The sequence below is a fragment of the Astatotilapia calliptera genome, chromosome 9, assembly GCF_964374335.1.
Source record: "Astatotilapia calliptera chromosome 9, fAstCal68.1, whole genome shotgun sequence".
In the NCBI taxonomy this organism is placed as follows: Eukaryota; Metazoa; Chordata; class Actinopteri; order Cichliformes; family Cichlidae; genus Astatotilapia; species Astatotilapia calliptera.
In genome coordinates, this window is record NC_137430.1 from 13,211,744 (window position 1) to 13,236,366 (window position 24,623).

A 24,623-nucleotide genomic window follows, 5' to 3' on the forward strand; every position below is an offset into this window, starting at 1 on the left:
TCCGTGTCTGGATCTATGTCTGCTGACTTTAATCCTCTCCATCCTTGATGCCATGCTCCATGTAGAGATTCTTCCATAGATGGATTTTTTTGGCAAATTTCAGCAACTTCAGAATGTGTTAGTGGAAAATGATTCTATGTTTCTTTACCTTCTTTTAAATGTAAAAAGATGCCTTTTCTCTGCCCTTTGTCTATGGTTAGATTAGTTTAGAATTATCCTTTTAGACTTTCCCAGCGAAGACATATTGTTTTGGGACATATTGTTTTAGATTGTTTTATCTCTCACAGCTTTCTCCCAGCTCTCTGCTGACGAGACTAGCGCCACATGTGGAGTTGTTTATTTTATCTGTTTATTATTTTCTTATCCTGTTCTCACTGTCTTTCCTATAAAAAGTGCCAAGCCTCTGTTCACGATGTGAGTTGTTCTCAGCAGCTCACCCGTGTACACGTTTAGCAAAGAAAGTAACTTTGTCTCATTGTGTCTTTATTTCTCCTGGGTTTTTTACAGAGTTTTCTCCCAACATTTCTTGGTCCTTCGAGCCGGAGCACCTCCATCGTGTCCCATCTCCGTGACCAGTCCACGTTGAATGACTGTCGACAGCTCACACACTAGGTGTGTGATAAAAGTCCAGGAGCGTTACATTCGGGTCCTGGCCAACGTCTTAGAAAGCGACCCACGGTGGTGGGGCCCGATCGAGGTGGACCAGATCCGGCGACACTGACCAGGTAGATACAGACACACTGACACAATCTTGCGTAAAAACGTATTTTAAATTCAGGGAATTTAAAATAGCGGAAGTAGCTCGTCGACTGGTAGCTTTGGAAGCTCGTCGATTGGTAGCATAGCTCGTCGACTGGTAGCTCTGGGAGCTCGTCGACTGGTAGCTTTGGAGCTCTGGGTAGCTCCCCCAGCTGGGTCTAGACTGGGTCTAGGGAGTAAGTAGCTCTGGGAGCTCCCCTTATCATAAGGGTTCCGGTCGCGCGCGCGTCGAAGCTGTGAATGTGAATGTGTGTGTATATTGTTTTAATTTACGGAGCAAGCTGAATTTTCACGGTCCAATAAGAGACTGAGCTGCTCCTACTGTGTTTTTCTTTTACTGCTATTCACTGACGTGCTGGTGAGTTGAGAGAACGGTCGAGTTCCGTCTCGTAAAGTTCACACCGCTTTCGGAACTAGTCCGAAAGTCGAAGGGCGTGTGAGCAACCACTCTCGTCTCTAATACCAGCGAAGGTGATAGCAGCTGTATCGCGTATACATTACTTAAACAAAAATAAGTAAATACACAAATAAGATGGGTAATCAAGCAAGTGAAATTAAAACTCACTCCTGCTGACGAGCAGTGGTGAGAAAAGAAAAGTCCAGGCGCCGGACAAAACAATGTCTGTAAATTGAGAAATTTAAGAAAACAAAATATAAACAGTCAGAAGAATAGAACTCAACTGCCAGTTTAGTAAAACCAGAAGACGAGACACTGTGCAGTGCCCACAATCCTTTTAGTAAACCAACACTCATTCCTGCAGCCGCATCTGCAGCAACACCCATATCAGGAAGAACATAATAATCCCTTATTAAGTGAAAACTAGAGATCACAGTAGTTTGAGGTAGTTTAAAAGGGTTGAAAACAGACCCCACTGAGTAGATATAAATATAAAAAGTACGAAATAAAGATAAACAAAGGGAAAATTACAGTAGAAATTATCTTTAGAGTATTTGAAATTAATAATAGCAAGGATAACAACCTGTAAAGTGATATTAACAATGAAACACAGTTGGCATGATGACCATGCCCACAATGTATAAAATGGATATAAAGCAAATAATTCACACGAAAATATTTTAATAACATAAATAAAGTATATTAAGGCTGTGTCACTGTTCAGCCAAGGACAGTGTGTGAAAAGGTAACTGTCTCCACCTTGGGAAAAGGATGATACTGCAGGTCATCTGAAGCCCTTGATGGATACAAAATAAAATATAAATAATATAATAGAACTGCCTGGTCCGCCATGCAACAGAGAGAACAAATGTGACCGCAGATTGGATGAATTCTAAATTATCTGTTTGCTGAATAAGATGATCCTAACTAACAAATTGGCTCAGTAGTAGTATAATGGTACACACTAATAAAACATTATAATATGCTATTGCTGTTATATAAGACAAAGAGGATAATATTAACAATGACATAATATTAATATGAAGAGGCACCTTAGTCGGTTATGATGTGAGGTGGATAATTGTTAAACAGTAGTCTGCATCAAGCTTAAGGTCTGCTGAAACTCAGTGTAATGACATATGAGATGAAGACAATACAGAGAATAACTAAACTAATGAAGTGCATAGAGGCACTTGACCAGCTTGAAACCTATCATCCTAGAATGACACATTGCTGAGATATAGAGCACACCTATAATAACAACCAATAAGCAAAACCCTGTAGACAACAGCTAAAACTACAGGATTGAGAAGCTGAATTAAATATGTAGACACTGCTAAGCTGATGAGCATGTTACACATTTTCTTTTATTTTTATTTATTTGTTTCTTTTAGAGCAGAAGTTGCATGCTATTAAAAGCCAACATGTGCAGACTTCTGCCTTGTTCGGGTGGCAGCATTTTTTTCTTTTTTTCTTTTGTGTCCTGACACGTGTATGTTTTTGTTTGATTATTTTGTTGGTTTTGGAAACGAATTTAAACGAACTTGTGACAATACTTGAGAATCACAATGACACATAGTGATTAGGCATATGATTGAAAAATGCCTAGGTTTAGAGCTGTGAGCTATGAGCTGTGAGCAATGCAAAGTTTAAATATATATATATATATGTGTATAAATGGGAAACAACCCTAACTTCAAAGTTTGAAATGTGTGAGATGCATGAATTGTTTGAAAAACTAGAAATTATCTAAAAATGCCTTAAGTGAAAATGTAGTGTTGCATCTATAGAGAAGAGAAAAAAGAAGAAGCATTCTATAACTTAAAAATAAGGCTGACGTGTTGACAATAGACTAAGAGACTCATTTGCAGGTGGCTATCAGGAACAGAGAGGCAAGCAAGGTCACAGACACCAAGGCTGTAGACAGCCACGCAGAGACAGCAGATAAAATAGAGACAATGCCTGCTAGAACCGTGGAGAGGAAAGTCACTTCACACGAGATTGTAGGAGTAGGCCACAGAGAAATAATGCAAAACAGTTTTGAGGCAGCCACTTACGAACTTACAGTTTTCAAAGGACAAATTAGTTGTACAGTCAGCTGCAGGCCACACAACTGTACAACAATTAACTGCTGAGTGCATGCTAAATGACACCCCACCAGAGCTAAAAGCACTACACGATGTGGCCCATCAACACACACCCGCCACATCCACTTTCCAGAAACCAACCGAGTATCACAACATTCTGAGATTTAAACAAACTCCAGGCCCAGATCCACCTTATGATCAGCAAGTGTGGAAGCTAGGAGAACAGCATTTGACCTTACAGCACAGGCCGAAATTGTGTAGGTTACGCAGTAACCACAGATAGTAGGATAATAGAAGCAAAACCACTTTCTTCTTCATATTCTGCACAGAGCGCTGAGCTGATAGCTGTGATTCGCGCATGTGAAATACACAAAGACAAACTAATAAATATACATACAGACAGCCAGTATGTTTTCTCTGCTGTGCATCATTTTGCAAAAAATTTGGCAAAACAGAGGAATGATTACATCAACCGGAAAACCGGTTCAGTATGCCAACCTCTTACAACGCCTACTGACTCATTACTACAGGCAACAACTTTGCTGACAGAGCAGCAAAACAGGCGGCACAAATGACAAACATCACATTGATGGCAGTTAACACACATCAGATTCCACTGGATGTGTTGCAAAATGAACAAAAAGCAGCAAGCACAGCCGAACAGACAAAATGGCTAAAACACGGTGCAGTTCTGACAAACGAATTAATGATGTGTTATGGCAAGCCAGTGTTGCCAAAATCTCTCCACAAGATGGCGGCATTAGTGACTCATGGCTGTACGCATTTGTCATCGGGGGGAATGACCTGTATTGTCAACTCTCATTTCTACACTGTAAATTTTGAAACTTCAGCAAAACAATTTGTCAGAACGTGCATGATGTGTCAAAAACCTCACCCTTTTCACACAATTCATATGGATTTTATTGAGCTAAGCGAATGTCAAGGGTCGAAATACACCCTAGTGGTTATAGATGTGTTCTCAAAATGGCCGGAAAACTATCCAGTGAAAAAGGCAGATGCAATTTCAGTAGCAAAGTGCCTGTGCAATTACTTCATACCCACATATGGCATCCTAGCTTTGATACAATCAGACAACGGCACTCATTTTGTAAATGATGTCATCACTAAGGTCTCTGAAGCACTCGGTTTCAGCATAAAACACCATTGTGCGTATCACCCTCAGAGCGCAGGCCTTGTAGAGAGAACTAACGGCGCTATAAAACAAAGGCTCAGTAAATGCATCGCAGAAACAGGAAGGCCGTGGCCTGAATGTTTGGGTTTAGTGAAAATGTGGATGCGCTTAACGCAAGGCTCCCATAAACTAACTCCATTTGAAATCATTCATGGTAGGCCGTTCCCACTGCCCATCACCAGTCAACCAATAGACAAATCAATCAGAGAAAACACATTAGCAGAATGGATGTCTAAGCTGTTAGAAAACAAGGAGATCATTGTACATAATCAACAACCTGATGATGTTTCTCCAGTGTCTTGCAGATTACAGCCCGGTGACTGGGTTCTGATAAAGGTGCTCCAAAGAAAAAACTGGAGCGCACCCAGGTGGGAGGGACCACATCAGGTTCTCCTCACCACGCCCACCGCTTGCAAAATTGCGGAACGACCATCCTGGATCCATCAGAGTCACTGCAGGCGAGTAAGTGAAGCCATCTAAACTCAGTCGACACAGGCTCGCCCAATTGTTGTGATCTCGCCCGGTGGAGGGAACAGCCTTTCTGGCCGGGGGGTCTACTCACGACAGGAGGGTGTGTCCTGTTGTCATGAGGTGGTGGCTCCTAATAACTGCAGCGGCCCTGACCCTGGCCGGGCTCCTCATCTTTGCTTCCGTGAGGGACAACAAGTCACGCTATATGAAGAAAAGGCAGACACTGTATGACAAAGGAAAGTACACCAAGTTTCCCCATGGCTACGCCACTAACTTCTGGTGGCAGTTTATGAACACTACAGCTCACTTGAATAATAAAACTGACTGCTATGCATGTACCCATATGCCCCTATCCTCACAGACGTCTGGCCTGTGGCCATACAGCATACCTGAAGATCGCAGTTGGTGCCTGTTGGGCCTGGCAACACACCCAGGCTACGGTACTCTTTGGTCCAAGGCCAACTACAGCATCCCAGCAAAAGCAACCTGGAGGTCATCATCACCCACAAATGTGAACTGTTCCGGACAGACCTACCTACTGACCTGGCCCCAAGTCTCAGACCCACTGCCTGATGTAATTCTACTGAACAAACTGAACGCATCACAACTGCCAGTATGTGTGATGAACAATGGATCGCGGGCAGTGGGGGAGCTGCCTACTCACCTATGTAAATACATATACACTTTCTGCCCACCGAGGAATGAGAGGAAGTGTATGGCCTGTTCAACCAACACAACCTGTGCCAGTAACGCGACGCTGATGAGCCTCAACTGTCGCTCCGACTACAGCTACCGAATGCCACTACAAACAAAGACTCAGTACCAGACAGGATGTGCACGGACGGCACCCAGCAGTAGAGGAACCAGAGTTTTGGCTGACTGGTACTTCCTATGTGGCAATAAGGCTTATCTGTCACTCCCTGAAGGTTGGGGGGGGTCTGTGCGCCCTGGTGCAATTATCAGATCACGTCTTCTTCATGCAAAGTGTTGCACATCACCCAAGCAGCCGACAGAGACGTGAAGTGGACATCGCCTCACCCAATTCTTTCGGCATTACAGTGGACACTGGAGTGCCGGGAGAGTTTCGCATCTGGGGAGGAGGAGTGAAATTCTTACAGAGCTTGGAGTTGCCGAGGTGCGGGATCACGTGGAAATCAACCAATATGCTCTGCTATGACACATCAACTTAACTAAGACCCTGGGAACGGCCTTAGCAGGAGAACAGAAGGCCATCAGAACGATGGTGCTGCAGAACAGACTGACACTGGACCTGCTAACAGCATCACAAGGAGGAGTTTGTAAGCTGATCGGGGAGACATGTTGCACGTTTATCCCTGATGGATACGAAGCTGGAGGAGACATTTATGAAGCTTTGCAGAATTTGACCATTCTGCAGAAATATGTCGCTGACCACACATCTGGAGCAGCCACATCACAAGGCTGGCTGGACTGGCTATTTGGCGGCTCGTGGTTGGCTGCTGCAGCGAAGCCGTTTGTCTTTCTAGGTTTCATCATGGTAGCACTGCTAATATTAGTGTTGTGTGTGTTGCCATGTCTAAGAGTAATGATTTCAAAGATGATAACAACTACAATGACTGCTTATGTTGCCGTGCCTCAAGAAGAACAGCATCCCGTTGAAATTATGTTAGAGGAACTTGTAATAGCTGCTAATAAATGACGTGGTGATTAAAAATGACTTGTCAAGTGATCATGCACTGATTAACACATTAGTAGTTTATACAGGTACAACATAAGGTTTTCTTATTCTTTTATTTTCTTTTATTTTTTGTAGTTTTAGTTTAATTATTTTCCTTCATTATCACTTTTGTATTTTCTTTTACTGTGTCTTCCTTAATTCTTTTATTCTTTTTTTGTTTTATTCTTTAGGCCACATGATTTACATTTCTGCTATGTTGACATTTTGACCATTAAAAAATTGCTAAAGATACTTAATAAATAACCTTCACAGACAATTGTTGTATACATTTAAAATAAGTTAAAACAGGAGGGAATGTTAGTGGAAAATGATTCTATGTTTCTTTACCTTCTTTTAAATGTACAAAGATGCCTTTTCTCTGCCCTTTGTCTATGGTTAGATTAGTTTAGAATTATCCTTTTAGACTTTCCCAGCGAAGACATATTGTTTTGGGACATATTGTTTTAGATTGTTTTATCTCTCACAGCTTTCTCCCAGCTCTCTGCTGACGAGACTAGCGCCACATATGGAGTTGTTTATTTTATCTGTTTATTATTTTCTTATCCTGTTCTCACTGTCTTTCCTATAAAAAGTGCCAAGCCTCTGTTCACGATGTGAGTTGTTCTCAGCAGCTCACCCGTGTACACGTTTAGCAAAGAAAGTAACTTTGTCTCATTGTGTCTTTATTTCTCCTGGGTTTTTTACAGAGTTTTCTCCCAACAGAATGAAAAGGCTGCTGAGGAGCTGAGAGTGAGCCTGAATACTTGTGTGCCGCCTTCTCCAAAAACAGTGACTCACTGAGACAGAAAGAAACTTAAATCTTTATAAATAAAAGAAAACTAAGAGAAACAAATCTAAAGCAAAGCACGCAAGAGAACCAAAAACTCAACAACCCCAAAACAAAAAGCCACACATCAATCCTCTCTGCTCCAACTGACACTGCATGAACAGGTGCCTCAACATTTAGAGTCTAAGGGAGATAATCACAGAGGCAGAAACTTTCCACTGTATTCAAAGGAGCTTGCAAGGAGCTTGCACTGTATCATCTCAGGTTTCTTAAAACTAAGTATTCAAAGTCTGAGGTAGGGTTGTTATTTGAGGTATTCCTGGGAAAATCTTTGAGGTCTATTTTGAAGCTCCAGATTCTTTAGATTGACTGTCTCATACTTTAATTGTGAATATAGAGGATTGTAGCTCAAGTTAACATGGAAAGATAGAGGTCTAAAGTCTCTAAAACATTTGGGTATTCAGTCTCTGACAGAAGGTTTGGAGACATGTAGAAAGTTTTGAATGGGTGAAACTAATATTTTATTTACAGTTTCTCAAACACAAGGCAGATAATATTCTTCATGTACATTATTTTTTACAACTATTGGAACAACAAAATTAAACAAAACACAATTTCATGAATTCATCTCTTAATGTTATATCCAAAACTCTGATGATGTTCTCTTTCATGACTTTTTAAACTACATCAATTCATCAACGTCAAAGACTTGATATGTTACATTAGTCCTTACTACCAGCTTGCTGAACATAAAGATTCCTTTCAGGTCTTGTTCTGACCAAGTTCTAAATGTCATGTGTCAAAGATTTGTGTGTTTCTTTATAAATTATGTGTAGAGTTCTGAGGTCAACCAAGTGTTTACATTTAGGTGTATTTAATAAAAAGGCTAAAAAGTGGATTTGGTGGTTCATTTGAAGTGGGGTTTTTTTTATGATTCTAAGTCTGTTATTTATCATCAGTTTATTAATGACAAAATTTGTACGTCTTCCAAATAGTATGAGTTTTGTTTTGCTCAGATTCAGTGTTAACCGACTATAGAAAAAGTCTTCAATTTCTTAAATTGATTTTCTAGTTCATTCAGAAGTTGTTCCAAGTTACTTCCACAATAACTTTGTATCATCTGCAAACAATATGACTTCTGTGTCTTTGCAGTTACTTCAAATTAAGACATGTTAACACAAACACCTTTACCCTCACTTATCTCTCATGGCCCTGGTGCCAACTGTCTGCATTGACTTGATAATTAATCAGAGGTAGCAGGGTGTGATACAGGAACTCTAAAAGACACATTAGCGTATGTTTAGTGGTCACTGGGTGAACTGGGTGCGTCTCTAATAAACTCAGTAATGTTCTCTACATGATCACAAAGATCTAAATTAGAGGTGTAAGTCATTGTTTGTATGTAATATTGGTTTAATTTGGCTTATTTTAAAACATTTTTATACATATCAGGTTTCAATACTCACTGAAATAATGCAGATTCCATGCAAAACATATTTAAAACTGAGCTGTATTTGCTCTGATACATTTGGAATTATAAACTATGTGTACAAATTTTCTGATAATAGAAAGTAAATTAATCATCGGTGCAAAGATCAACTTGGTTGTTTGTCTGAAACAACCAGAGCAGGAAGTTAAATCAAAATCATGTAACACAGATCTAGTTGACATGAAAGCAGAACAAGTTAAAATGTTCTCAACTAACCAGTGAGAAATATCTATAAAATCATGATTTACACCAGCTGCAGTTTGTCCTACTGAAAACGTTAGGTCCAGATGAACAGAATCAACTTTTTGGGATTTCCTTACCTGGATGATTGAGCACGCATCAAGGTATTTACAGAAGCCACAGATTCTATTGAATTCTAATATTTCTAAAATCAATGGGTTTTAAGATAAAGGGCCTAATATTCACCCCATACCTACCATTTACTAAAAGTACAGAAAACAGAACAGATCAGAATCCTGATATCCTGTCAGCTCAGTCATTGATACTAGCTACTATTTACAATATCTGTGATATTGAACATTAACTGTTGTAAGGCTCTCCACCTTGGCTGATGTGTGAAGGAGAAAGCACACACCCACCTGTGATGAGAAACCAAACATGAGATTTCATTACACTTTTTAACACCAAATATGTTTGAGACTCAATAAAAATGACGCATGGAGAAAGTATTTTGTTTTAGCAAAGTCCTCATTTATTGGAAGAAAAATCATTACAGATTCATGTTGACTTTACAACAGTTACACCATATAAAAAGTGGACTTTATCAATCACTCACACAAGCCTTAATCTACCCCACCAACTATGACCAAGCTAATTTTTCCTTGTTTTGTAAAAGTGTAAATGAAGAAGAAGTTCACTGAGTTTTATCAAACCTGCCTCTGTGTTAACTTTTAAATAACTTTACATTAAAATGAAAACATAAAAAAAATAACATTAGCGTCCAGTATATCAGAAATACCAATCTTAAGGCTTCAGAATGATAGTTGAGAAATAAAAGAGAGATGTAACAGTAGCTACAGCCATCTTTAGCTGTTAGCAAGGCTCTCCGCTTTCTCTGTAAAAACTTGCACTGTGAAGTCCAGGGTCGTTCATATTCCATGCAGTGCTTAAGACACCAGTGTTGCAATCATAATGTCCGTTGCCTGGTGGCATCGACCAGCCAAACATCTGGGGTTAGTTGTGGAGGGTCCATTGAGGTCCAGAGACAACATTGCCCACAGCATCAGGATAGTGGGCCTGATTATTTGCACCCTTTCTCATGAAGCTGATGTCCAGTTGTTCGCTGAGTGAGGATGCTCCCTGAAACTGAATCACAGACAGATGCACAGTCAGTAAAACCACAATACAGAGTTCTTGTTTTAAATTATAATCAATACGCTTCATCTAATTAAATGAATTCCCCAGATAGTGACTGAATTAAAAACAGTTCTATGTAATTATTGGAGATACTTACATGAAGTGGGACGCCCTGATTGAGATGCTGAGAATCTGGAATCTTCCTAAACTTTCTTCTTCGGTTTTGAAACCAAGTCTTCACCTAAAGATGGAGGGAAGCAGAAGAAATTTAATGAGTACAATAGACCCAACATTCAAAACGAATTCAGTTCCTTATGTTCTAGTAACCTTGAAAAACACTCACCTGTTTGTAGGTCAGTCCTGTCAGCTCTGCCAACTCTGTCATCTCTTGTGGGTCAGGGTAAATTTTCTGATTAAAGTGATGGTCAAGAGTTTTTAACTGGCTGTCTGAGAACAGCCCTCGGGTCCTTCCTTTGAGCACCTTGGCCTTTTCTTCCATCACACACATAGTACTTGTGACAGTGTTGCTGCCCTCCTGGTTTCTTGGGGAAGCAAAAACCAGTTCCTCCTCCGTGACGGAGCTGGAAACAGCTTCAGCAGCCTCAGACATGTTGTTGCTCATCTCCTTAGCGAGAGCTGCCTCAGCCCATGCTGCAAGTTCTTCCAAGGGAAGACTCCCTTGCAGGCTGCTGCCAGAAATCCACAAGTCTGTGAGGACAGAAAGACAGAGGCTAAGTAAGCACAAATATATATGGTCCACATGGGTCACCGTGGCTACTGATATGTTTTGGCACAGTTGAGTTTTTTAACAGAAAATAATACAAAAGGGATCAACTGATGAGCCTTAATCAATTTCCCACACACAATGTCACTTGATTTTACTTGCTGAATTATTAAAATGTGCCACCAGATGTTGCCAATTAGAAAGTTTAAAAAGTGACTCAAAGCCCAGATGGTCCTGAAGTGGACTCTCTGTTCAGCTGTGGAGGGAGAAATGGTGACTTCTGCCATCAGGACAACACAGAGTGAAAGAACATTTTTGCAAATTGTCTTCGAGGTTAACCAACTCTCTTCATATTAGCTCACCAGACAACAATGCTGAGTACATACCTGGAGAAAAGTGCATCCCATAATCTTCCATCTTTAAAATCCCAGTGATTAAAGCAGGAAAGCTGGAATAAGTGTCTCTGCTGAAAGAGCTCCAAACCAAGCAGGATAGGAACTTAAGACTGATGGACTTAAGACTTAAGAGCAATACTCCTGGGCTTTTAAGGAGGTTTGTGGGTGTGGGCAGGAATGTGGGGGGTTGAGCTTCTTCTTTTGTGAGTCACTTTACAAGCAGTCAGGCTCTTTCTACCAACTGGCATCATTTACATTTCTTTAAAATGCTGTTTCTCCAGTCTGAAAAAAGAAAGTACAGTTAGAAAGCAGCCATAAAAATGAGCTTTACCAAATCCTTTCAACTCACACTTTATAAAATATGAAACACTTAATGCATTTAAATCAATTAAACAAACACATCTTTACTCATGTGTTTGAAATACATGATGGACTATATGATGTGAAAAATTCTCATTTTGTAAAGAAAGCCAAACCTGTTGAGTTGTTGACTGTGAGCTGCAGCTGGTGTAAATCGTGATTTTTATGGATATTTTTCACTGGTGAGTTGAGAACATTTTAACTTGTTCTGCTTTCATGTCAACTAGATCTGTGTTAGATGATTTTGATTTAACTTCCTGCTCTGGTTGTTCCAGACAAGCAACCAGTTTGATCTTTGCACCGATGTTTAATTTACTTTCTATTATCACAAGATTTGTGCACATAGTTTATAATTTCAAATGTTTCAGAGAAAATACAGCTGCTTTTTAAATATATTTTTGCATGAAATCTGCATTATTTCAGTGAGTATTGAAACCTGATGTTTAAAATGTTTTAAAATAAGCCAAATTATACCAATATTACACACAAATAATAAATTACACCTCTAATTTAGATATTTTTGATCATATGGAGATCCTTTGGAGTTTATAAGATAGTAAATGGTAGCTTTCACCTTCTTTGAAAAGCACCTCTACATTGTAAAAGTCTCTGACACTAAAACACCCACATAAGTCAATGTCAACAAAAGCAAGGCTAACAATCCACATCAACGCTCGTCATAAACCCACAGACACATGCATCTGGCCTCCTCTGGCTCATTCAGAATTAGAGACGCACCCAGTTCAGCCAGTGACCACTAAACATACGCTAATGTGTCGTTTAGAGTTCCTGTATCACACCCTGCTACCTCCGATTAATTATCAAGTCAATGCAGACAGTTGGCACCAGGGCCATGAGAGATAAGTGAGGGTAAAGGTGTTTGTATTGACATGTCTTAATTTGAAGTAACTGCAAAGACACGGAAGTCATATTGTTTGCAGATGATACAAAGTCATTGTGGAAGTAACTTGGAACAACTTCTGAATGAACTAGAAAATCAATTTTGGACCCTTTCTATAATGAACTAACACTGGATATGAGCAAAACAAAACTCTGCTATTTGGGAGATGTACAAATTCTATCATTGATAAACTGATGATAAATAACAGACTTAGGATCATAAATAAAACCACTTCAACAGAACCACCAAACCCACTTTTCAGCCTTTCAATTAAATACGCTTAAATTTAAAGGCTTGACTGACCTCAGAACTCTACACGTAAATTATAAAGCAACAAACAAATCTTTGACCTACAACATTTAGGACTTGATCAGGGCATGCTTGTGTGGAACCTTCTTTAAATCTCAGTGATTCACCGAGATAGAAAACAACTTGAAAGAGTGAGTGGTGAATCAAAGAGAAGAAATTAAATAAACTTAATGCAAACTGCACAAAAGAATGTAAAACTCAGCGATACATCCAGTGAGCAGCACTTCTCTGGATGAAACAAGCTTCTTGATGTCAGAGGTCAGAGCAACAAGACCAGACCAGTTCATGCTGATAGGAAAGCAGGAGTGACTAAACATAACCACTCATTAAAAGCAAACTATACAGAAGACCATCTCTGAGAGCACAACATGTCAGAATTTGAAGCACATGGGCTAGAAGCAGCAGAAGACCACACTGGCTACAACAGCTGTCAGCTAAGAACAGCAAACTGAGGAAACAGACTCACAAATATTAGACAATAAGAGATTGGAGAAATGTTTCCTGGTCTGACGAGTCTGCATTTCTGCTGTGACATTCTGGGTCAGAGGCTAAACACAAGATTTCACGACTTGTAAAGTGTAACATGCATGCACTTTTTAACATCCTATCAAATATTGTAGATTATAATGTTAGAGCCAGTATTTAATCCTAGAAATGTCGTCATTTGTTGGAAGAAAATGAATGGCACTGACTGAAACATTTCCAACATATATAAAGTTGACTTTATCAGTCTCCTGCATGAGCCTTGATCTACTGCACCAACTCTGAGGAAAAAAGCAAAAACAGACGTACATTACATGTTAATTCTTTCTTTCTTTTTTTTACTTTAACTGAGATTCACTGAGTCTTGTCAAAACAGCCTATGTTTTATATTTAAATGGCAAGAAAATAAAATCTACAAGAAATAAACCTGTAAAACAGGATAAAACATGTGTGTAGCTTCCATGTTGAAAACTGCAGATGACATGGAAGTCTTTTAAATCTTTGTGAAAACCACCAGCATGTGGTTTGGCAAGACCAAGGTGGAAGAAATCCTCATCTGAAGCTTTGCTGAACATAAGGATTTCTCTCAGGTCGTCATGATTTGGTCTTTATCCTGATCAAGTTCTAAATGTTGTGGGACAAAGATTTGTTTGTTGCTTTATAAATTATGTGTAGAGTTCTGAGGTCAGTCAAGTCTTTAAATTTAACAGTATTTAATAAAAAGGCTAAAAATTGGATTTGGTGGTTCTGTTGAAGTGGTTTTATTTATGATCCTTAATTCCTTATTACTCTTTGTTGCAGAAAATGGGTGTGTTTCATAGGTCATCGATATATTTGTAATGTGGGAGACCACAGTAGTTTGTGATGCATTATCACTGGAATAAGTTTTTTTTTCCAGATAATTTATTTTACTTTTATGTTATTTATCATCAGACTCCTGAACAGTATGAGATTTGTTTGCTCAGATTCAGTGTTCATCAATTATAGAAAAAGTCATCAATTTCTTAAATTCATTCTCTGTCTCTAGTTAAACTTTGTGTCATCTGCAAACAATATGACTTCTGTGTCTTTGCAGTTACTTCAAATTAAGACATGTTAACACAAACACCTTTACCCTCACTTATCTCTCATGGCCCTGGTGCCAACTGTCTGCATTGACTTGATAATTAATCAGAGGTAGCAGGGTGTGATACAGGAACTCTAAAAGACACATTAGCGTATGTTTAGTGGTCACTGGCTGAACTGGGTGCGTCTCTGATTATGAATGAGCCAGAGGAGGCCAGATGCATGTGTCTGTGGGGTTTATGATGAGCGTTGGTGTGGATCGTTAACCTTGCTATTGTTTACATTGACTTATGTGGGTGTTTTAGTGTCAGAGACTTTTACAATGTAGAGGTGCATTTCAAAGAAGGTGAAACTACCATTTGCTACCTTATAAACTCAATAATGTTCTTCACATGATCACAAAGATCTAAATTAAGTCATTATTTATTAGTAATATTGGTATAATTTGGCATATTTTAAACACTTTAAAAATGCATTGGTTTGATTTCAGTTGCCCCTATCAGATAGTTTCATTAAATGAAATTAATAATAATAAAAAAAAATCCCACAGCCATCCTCTGATGGGAGGGGTCAAACATAAACACACATAATACCTGCATTATCTTGGGTCGTAACAGACATCAACAGCAGACATTTTGGCTGTAATGTCTTAAGAGGTTGACAGCACTGTAGTTGAACCTACCAAGTTTGTTTGTAACATTTAGATGATAAACCCCACGTATTTTCAGCAGGCATGAATGGCTTCCTGCCTGTCATAGTTTCAGATATATAGTGTTAGATTGGGTTGGGCAACTCTGGTGTATTATCATCATCATCATGTAATAGCTGAATGTACAATATCAATCCATGGCCACTCAGGTAATGAGTTATTCATTAATCTGTATTCACTTTGTATTTCACAGAGGCAAAAAAATTCCCAATGCATCTTATCTCTTATGTTTCTAAAAATTCAGTAAGTTTGAGGTAGGGTTGTTGTTTGAGGGGTTTCTTGGACAACCTTTGTGTACATTATTTACAAATACTGGATGATACAAGAAAATAAAGAAAAACATTTTCATCAATTAATGCCCTAATGTTTTATACAAAACTTCTTTTTATTATTATTATTAAATTTTTATTGAAAAAAAGACTTATTACAATAGTGCACTGATTTTATTTAGTCCCAAAATAATAATATAATATAATAAAATAATAATAATAAAATAAAATAAAGAACGACTTTCTTATTCCTTTTGTTTTACCTTCAGGTAACGAAAAGTAACTCGGTGTCTTGACAGTGTTTACATAACTTATTTACATAAAGTACATCCGATACATATTATGAAGTAGAGGGTCGACCTGACATTGTACAATACATGGGAGATACACCAATTCAGGGTTGGTCTTACCTAAATTCAGGGCGGAGGGGGGACACAAAGCTAATCCACTTATTCCATATTTTATAGAATTTGTCTTTTTTAATTTTTCCATATTAAATATTTCAAAAAACACACTAAACCAATCCTCAAATGTTGGCGGAGTTGGATTTAGCCACTTTCTGGTTATTGATTTTTTGCTGTCTGCTAATAGCGCTTCAGCACCCCCAAAATGAATCAAAGCACCTCCAAAGATTTCTTACTTTTTTTTGACATTATTTGCTGTTTGTGTGACACACTACTAAAAATATAAAAAGCATACAGTACTATATTTGTTTGAGACGTAACATTGTAACAACAAAAGTATAGATACCCCCCCCCCCCCCTCCCAAAATGGTTTGTTCCATGTCGCCTCTCCCCTACTCTGGCTCTAGCGATCTTTCTGCCAGAGCGATGGTGGCTGAGACGGAGCGGAGGTGTAAGTGCCTGGCTTAAAACAGGACATATTAGCTGCATTTAACCTTCAGTTACTCTTTATATAGTTAGGTAGGAGTCAGACCATGTTTCTTTTTAGCTGAAAAGCATTACATCCAGGTAACCTGCAGTGTTAAAAACGTGTTTTCCGACAATGTTTGCTACCCTACAATCCGTCCTGCTCTGTAGTAAATTCAGCGACATTTGACAGTCCTGTTGCTCCCATTGAAATGTATACAGCCTATTTAAAATCTAAGACTTAAAATTGTCCCTAGCCTGCTGTTGTTGCAGGCTAGGGTGATCAAGATGGCGCCGTTGAGTTCGGCTGCCGCCCTGGCAGCTCTGCGACGACTGTGCTTTTATTTCGTTTTATTTATGTTTTTTATTGGTTTTTTTGCTCGTGTTGCACTAGGCCGGACTCAATATGACTTTGGCACACTTTTGGATATAGGACAACACTTTTCACTCACCTCTGCTACGGGTTTACTGGACACAACGTTGTGGCCGGAAGAGATCCTCCGTGACGAGAACAATGACTCCAGAGGATGTTGGAGACAAAGGAGACGGCGATACAGAGGTAGAAGAGCAGGGGTCCAGAACAGGCTGCGTACCAGAGCATACCGCCCTCCACTGCCTAGCATATTGCTAGCTAATGTCCAGTCACTTGAGAACAAGCTGGACGACATCAGGGCGAGAACCAGGTACCAGCGAGACATCAGGGACTGCAACATCTTCTGCCTGACCGAAACCTGGCTGACCAGCTCTGTGCCGGACCATGCGATAACCCCGGCGGAATCATTTTCTATTTTCCGCTCGGACAGAACTGCGGAATCCGGTAAACTGCGGGGCGGTGGGGTTTGTTTTATGGTTAATAACAGATGGTGTAACCCTCAGAATATCACGGTCCTGTCCCGGTCATGCTCACCCCATCTGGAGCGTCTCACCATCCTCTGTCGGCCATTTTACCTCCCTCGGGAGTTCACGGCTGTGATTATCTCTGCGATTTACATCCCGCCACAAGCGGATAACAACAAGGCGCTATTGGACCTCCATGATGTGCTGAGCGGCCACCAGGCTAAACATCCCTCATAGTGGCGGGGGATTTTAATAGGGCTAAATTAAAACAGGTCATGCCTAATTTTCACCAGCATGTTACCTGTCCCACGTACTCGGTGATGTAGACTGGGACGTATTCCAGGATACTTCCGCAAACATTGACAAGTTTGCGGACACAGCGATTAGCTTCATTGGAATGCTAGTGGATACCATCATCCCCTCGACTACAATTCGGACCTTTCCCAATCAAAAACCTTGGGTTGACTCTACTGTCAGGAGAGCTCTCAAAGCACGGACCACGGCCTACAATATGGGGCTCACATCGGGCGATATGACCAACTATAAAGCAGCTTCTTATGGTTTAAGGAAGACTGTGAAAGCGGCTAAAAGGCGTTACAAGGACAAGGTGGAGTCGCATTTCCAATATGGCGACTCCCGACGTATATGGGACGGGCTACGAACAATCACAGATTATAAACCCAGCACGGTGAGATGTACGAAACCGGAGTTAGCTGACGAACTCAATGCTTTTTTTGCGCGTTTTGAGGCGCCTCAGTTTCAATCTCAGAGCCCTGCACCCGCCCCCGCTGCTGAACCAGCACCACTGATACTCTCTGAGCATGACGTGAGGAGAGCTCTGAGGGCAACCAACTGCAGGAAGGCAGCGGGACCAGATAGCATACCGGGACGTGTGCTAAGAGTATGTGCAGATCAGCTAACTACAGTTTTCACTAACATCTTCAATGCCTCCCTGGCCCAGCAGGTAGTCCCCACCTGCTTTAAAACATCAGTGATTGTTCCGATCCCTAAGAACACCCGCCCAGCCAGCCTAAATGATTATCGCCCAGTGGCCCTAACATCTGTAGTGATGAAATGTTTTGAGAGGCTCATGAAACCCTTTATTAGTTCTTTCCTCCCTCCCGACTTGGACTCATTGCAGTTTGCATACCGGACAAATAGATCCACTGGAGATGCTGTAGCACAGGTCCTGCACACCACACTGAGCCATCTAGATGAGGGACGTGGGAACTATGTGAGAATGCTGTTTATAGACTACAGCTCAGCGTTCAACACCATAGTGCCCCACATCCTTACGGATAAGCTCCGGGATCTGGGATTCAGCACATCCTTGTGCAGGTGGATTCACAGCTTTTTGACTGCGAGACCACAGTCGGTGAGAATAGGGGATGTGTACTATCATACCCTTTCACTGAACATAGGGGCCCCCCAGGGATGTGTGCTTAGCCCTCTTCTTTATTCCCTCTACACCGCGGACTGCACGGCCAGATACCCCACTAACTCCATTGTGAAGTTCGCTGACGACACAGTGGTGGTAGGACTCATCTCCGGGAATGACGAGAGGGCCTACCGAAGCGAGGTGGACGGATTAGCAAAGTGGTGTGTGGCAAACCACCTCTCCATGAATATCAGCAAAACAAAGGAGATGGTGATTGATTTTAGGAGACAGAGAGGCGAGAAAACTCACACCCCAATTCAGATCAATGGAAACCCTGTGGAGAAAGTCTCTAATTTTAAATACCTCGGTGTTTATATCAACGAGGACCTTAATTGGAACACACATACGGACTTCCTCATCAGCAAAGGCAGACAGCGCCTCTATCATCTGAGGCGTTTAAAGAGGTTTAAGATCTCCAAGAACATCCAGAGGAGATTCTACACCGGGGTCATTGAGAGCATCCTGGGTAATAACATCACGGTGTGGTACGGGAACTGCACAGTACAGCAACAGAAAGCCCTGCAGAGGGTCGTGCGCACAGCTGAACGCACCATGGGAACATCTTTACCAACACTGCAGGACATCTACGCTGAAAGGTGCAGATCCCGGGCCATCAGGATCACTAACGACTCCAGCCATCCCGCTTACAAACTGTTCAGGCCACTGAGGTCAGGGAAACGCCTCTGTAGCCTGAAAACAAGAACTGAAAGGTTCAGGAGGAGTTTTTACCCACAAACAGTGAGACTCCTCAATCAAAACACAAATCGGACAACACGATGGACAATTCCATACACAGTATATAATTTTCTTTTGAGTTTTATCCTTATTTTTATTTGTATTTTATCATTTACATCTGTATTTATGTAAATACGTACACTATAGCTCTTAACTATTACAGCGTAATATTTTGCACGGTAAGATGCACAGTCGGGGGGGGGAGTACTTTTTAGCCGGAAAAAACATTTCACTGTGTGTTGTACTAGTTATAACTACATGTGACAAATAAATAAAGAATTGAAGAATTGCCACTGTCCTGTTTGAAATGGATACTAACTAGCTAACTGACTGAATGCCCATTAACCCTCCTGTTGTGTGTATGTGTGTTTGTGTACAGAGAGACAGCCAGGTTCATAATGGATATGAGGAAGTTTTTTCAAAAAAAGGAGCCACATTCAGGTGAAAGTGTAAGATCAAATGATCCGTCAATCAAGAATAATGTTGGATCAGTGTTTCAATGTTTATATCTTTTATTAGATGTTCATGTGGTTTGGTTATTTGCCTTTTGGTTGAAAGTACACTGAGAGAGGACTTTTTGTTAGTGATCTTAATAGAATTTTTTTTTTCATATTAATGTCATTTTTCATCTAATTGAATACAATCTATTTGTGTATGATTGTCAGTCCAAAGAGGGCGAGAGGAAAGAGGGGACCGTGAGGAGAAAGTACAAGGTCAGGAAGAACCAGGTAAGAAAACAGACAGGGAACAGTGATAGGAAAAACAGAAACTGTTAAACTGACAAAGAAAAAAAACCTGATTTTACTCAACACAATCTGGAAATTGTGTCCTCCCTATAATAAAGCTGATATACAGAATCTGCTAAACAAACTGGGTTGAAACTGTCATGGTTCTGGGTCCGTTGGACCCAGTATTTTGAGTTTATTATGTTTTGGTTTATTTTTGCATTATGGATTGTTTTCTGATGTTCTGGTGCTTTGTTTATTATTATCATTATAGATCTGTTTCTGTTATTCTTGGTGAGGGATCAGTTCTTAGGTTTGGGTTCTCATGTGTATTACAGTTTCTGTTCAGTGTCTAGTCTGTCTCTGTGTCATGTCTGCATCTGGTTTAGTAATTCTTGTTTCCTGTCTTATTGTGAAAGTCTTTGTCTTATGTTAGTGTGTGCAGCTTAGCTCCCCTGTCTCGTTAGCCCTGATCTCCCCCAGCTGTGTCTCCCTTCTGTTGCCCATTCCCTCATTACTACCCTGTGTATTTAAGCCCTGTGTTTTCCAATGCTCGGTGTCGCGTCGTACCATCAGATTATGCCTGTGTGTTTCGGTTCTCCATGTTCACTTCATGTTTTGTTTTCGTACCAGCAATAAAGCTGAGGTTTTTGAGTTTCAAGTTAGTGTCTGAGTCCTGCGTTTGGATCCTCCTCTCCGCCTGCCCGCACACAGAGCCCTGACAGAAACATTTTTGAGCCTCTTTAACAACATTCCAACATAACATTGTAATTGATCGGAGAGATTAAAATTAATCATATATTTTTATGTGGTTCAGCCACAACTCTACTGAAACCTCAGCCAGTAATAGGTAGGCCAATTTTTGGACCCTCCAGTTGTCCGTATGACTGCCGCAGTACGTACATCACATTTGCACACTATCAGAAAGAGCCAAACAGCCCTGGTGGAGTGAGGAGCTGTAAAGAGAAGCAGATGCTCTGTTTATATTCTAAACATGTTTTAAGCTTGTTTCAAAGATTCTGTACTGCAGCTTTAAATGTTTTCCAAAAGCACACACACACTTAACTTATCAGTGTTTCTCACACTTTTTACAGTGTGTACCACCTGATAAAAATGTCAAGCTCTCCTAAGGACCACTATGAAAGCATGAAACTCATAAATCTTACAACACAAAATTAGTGTTATTAAATTAGTAAAATTAGCATCTGCAGTAAAGATTTTTTTCATACATTGTATACATTCTACCACAGGCAAAGTTGCCTCCATTTTTATAGTTTTTATTAATATTTTGTAATAATTTATTTGTAATAATTCTGTTTTGGGAGTGTTTTTTATGTATCTGTATTATATTATACAAACACATTAAAAGTGAATCTCTGTCCAAAAAATGCACTCAGTTTACTTCTTACTCACTATGAGCATCATTCATTATTCTCCCCAGTAATTAAGGTTAGGATATGTATTTTTTTATTCCAATACATTCTTCTTTTGTAGCATTTAAAAAAACCTTTATCAGATTTGATGGTTTTGTTACAGACTTTTCAAAAAAGTGTTTTGCTTTTCTTTCACAAATGTGGGGATTAAATTGTGTTAAAATGTACAAAACAGTGATGTCATGTTTTGTGACAAGGACCCAGGCACAGAGAGACTTGATGAATTCAAGAATCTTATGATTTAACAAAGAAATTTGCAGACTTGCACAGAGATGGTAAAATTATGATGACTGATAACGGAGACGAAGACAACAGACGATGAGGACAGAGAGGAACAGGGGTTTAAATGCACCAAAGTGACAGTCAGAGAGAACTCGGGACAACATTTAAGGATGCAGGGACTGACAGAGACAGGTTTATCGTGCCTGGCTGGGCAGCTCTCTGGGTGCTCAGCACCCCCAAAGCTCTGATCCTAGAATTGCCCCTGCTCTCCCAGTTCTCCCAGCCTTTGCTTGTCTTAAGCCATTTCTTATTTATAAAGAGTGAAAGCTCTGCAGTGTCCCTTTATGTGTGAAGGAATGGAATGTTGTTAGTCCACTCTATCCAAGACTGAAATCTTTTATCACTTTCATTTGGTTTAAAATCTGTATCGTGAGCACACCATCTAAATTCTTTTAGTATTTGTTCCCTACCACATATTTTAATCACTTTATTCCATATTTTTAGAGTGTAGCTTATCCCTGTTCCTTTACCTTCTAAATCAGGGGTGTCAAACTCAAATACACAGTGGGCCAAAATTCAAAATGGAACAAAGTCGCGGGCTAACATTAATATTTATTGAAAAAAAAAATCTTCCTCCAGATATAAGAATGAATCTTTTCTTATGGACTCAAACACGTTTAGCTGAAAAACTGAATATGGAACAGCAAAGCTTAATACTAAACAATATATATATTAGCTGTATAATACCAGTAGGCCTGCTCTAATAGTAATTTGGTATGGCTTCGCGGGCCGAATTAGGCTGCGGGCCAAATTTGGCCCGCGGGCCAGAGTTTGACACCTATGTTCTAAATGGTCTGCCAGTTTTTGTTTTGTTTTTTTAATCCGGAATTGAGGCTGGTAGTTGAAATTTAGAGGTTGTATTAAATTCTATAGATTTTGACTTAGCTTTCAAATCAGGGTTACACCATTGCAACAGGGGTATGACCTGAGATGCATAATAATAGTATTGTAAACATGGAAGCATTGCCCCCCCCCCCCCCCCCCCCCATTTGCTTTGCTTAACTGTAAAATACTAAGTTTAGTTCTTGGTCTTTCCCCACGCCCTCTGAACGCCTCAAGAGCTACTCCTTAAGTCCAATTTAGCACACAGAGCTTCCTGCAGCTTGATCGCAAGCAGATAAATTGAAGCCAGTTTTCATACACGGCTGCAAAGCTGGTGGACTGGAAGACGCTGATGATGTCCAGCTTTTCCTTTTATCCTGCTTAATGCTACCTGCATCACATCTTTCCAGAGGAGAACCACGGGAGCTCAGGAGACAGGAACCCAAGTACTACAATGCTGCTGCTACTGCCAGAACCAAGGAAGAGCTCCCATCTCACAGCTCTGAGCAGCAAACCATGGACGGCCAGTTTCACTACCAGGACTCAGCCAGTGTATACAAAGGAAAGCCAGGCCAAGCTGTCTGCCAGTGGCTCATCATAGTATGTATGCATGTTCATTTTTTATTTACACAGCGCCAAATCACAATAACAGTCACTTCACGGTGCTTTATATTATAAGGAAGACTTTTTTTTTTCTTTGGTAATATGAACTAATATTAGCAGAGTTAGCTAACCTATGACCTGCTACAAAAATACCCTCTGTGTTGTAAGGCCATGTTTCAGTAGTTCTCCCAGAAGTACTTTCCAGACTAGAAAAGGGGGTCTATCCCTGTTTCCAATTATACCACCACTGTTTTGGTTTTGTTTTGTTTTTTTCCCCCAAATGGCGACACTTGGTGGCAAAGTTTTAAAGCGTGCCACCAGAATAAAACCTTAAAGCTCTGAGGTTTACTTTTGTATTTTCTGATCTAAAGTCACTCATGCCAACACACATCAGTAACCATGCTGACCCATGTGGACCATATAGACGTGCTTGGCCTGTGTCTTCCTATCCTCACAGACTTGTGGAGTTCTGGCAGCAGCCTTGAAGGTAGTCTCCCCCTGGCATACCTCACTATGTGGGCTGAGAGAGCTCTTGATTAGGAGATGAGGAACAACATCTTTGAGACTGCTGAAGTGTTTCCAGCTCTGTGCGAAGGAAGGAGGACCACAGCAAAAATGCCACTTTGCATGGTGTACAGAGGACTAGCGCTACATATGAGCCCTAGCTTAGCCCTAACCTTAACTTAAAAGTTCTTGTCCATCACTTTAATCTGAAATGTTATTATGACCCACAGGAGGTGAAAGGACTGACCAACAAACAGGGGAATTCATGTTTAATTTTGGGTCAATCTGACTCATTGATTGAAACTGAAGCTGTTTCCAGCTCTGTCACAGAGGAGAAACAGGTTTTTACTGTCCAAAGTGTGGTGGCCTGAAGGAGGAGAAGAGGAAAGGGTAACTAAATGGTACTGACAACACCATTTGGGCGTGCAGTTATGCCTCAGGAAATATTACATTAGCCATTGCAAAGGTTTTCCAGTTACAAAGGCACACAGACTCTGTACTGACAAGACAGAGGCGTGGCAAATTAATATAAAATGTATTAAATTACCTGAGAATATAGAACTGCGGTGAAATGTTAAAAAATAAAATAAATAAAATAAATAAAATAAACATAAAAAAATAAATGAACGCAGCAAATTAAATGGCAGTACTTGCAATACCACCAGACCTTTTAATTTAAACTCTTAATAACCACACATTGCTTAAAAGAACAAGGTTTGTGGCCTCTCGCTGCTTTATTTAAAATAGCAGCTCAAAACTGTTTAATTTGGCCACTTTGGCACTCCTTCCTCTACGTTGCTTCCCCAAGGGGTACCACCTGTTACTCACCCGTGACTCACACAAACACCTAAATGGTGGTTTATACACATCTCCCAGTGTTTACACTCTCATGGATAAGAGGGAACATCACTAAACATCACAGCTATTGTAAATGACGCCGGCTACTAACAATGACTGAGCTGAGT

The 24,623-nt window shown here is 40.2% G+C and overlaps 1 protein-coding gene and 1 long non-coding RNA gene across 2 annotated transcripts; one reads left to right on the forward strand and one right to left on the reverse strand.

The window, feature by feature from the left end:
* Positions 1-340: 340 nt before the first annotated feature.
* Positions 341-7,203, forward strand: LOC145431088 (uncharacterized). Its single transcript, XR_013911445.1, has 2 exons — positions 341-725; positions 4,731-7,203. It is a non-coding gene; the product is annotated as an uncharacterized LOC145431088 (long non-coding RNA).
* A 2,869-nt stretch (positions 7,204-10,072) lies between these two features.
* Positions 10,073-11,419, reverse strand: LOC145431121 (homeobox protein Dlx6a-like). Its single transcript, XM_080306520.1, has 4 exons — positions 11,306-11,419; positions 10,539-10,903; positions 10,353-10,436; positions 10,073-10,204 (listed from the first exon to the last, which is right to left on the reverse strand). Exons 1-4 carry the CDS (start codon positions 11,334-11,336, stop codon positions 10,073-10,075), a joined length of 612 nt encoding a protein of 203 aa, XP_080162646.1. The 5' UTR covers positions 11,337-11,419.
* Between the last annotated feature and the right edge of the window lie 13,204 nt (positions 11,420-24,623).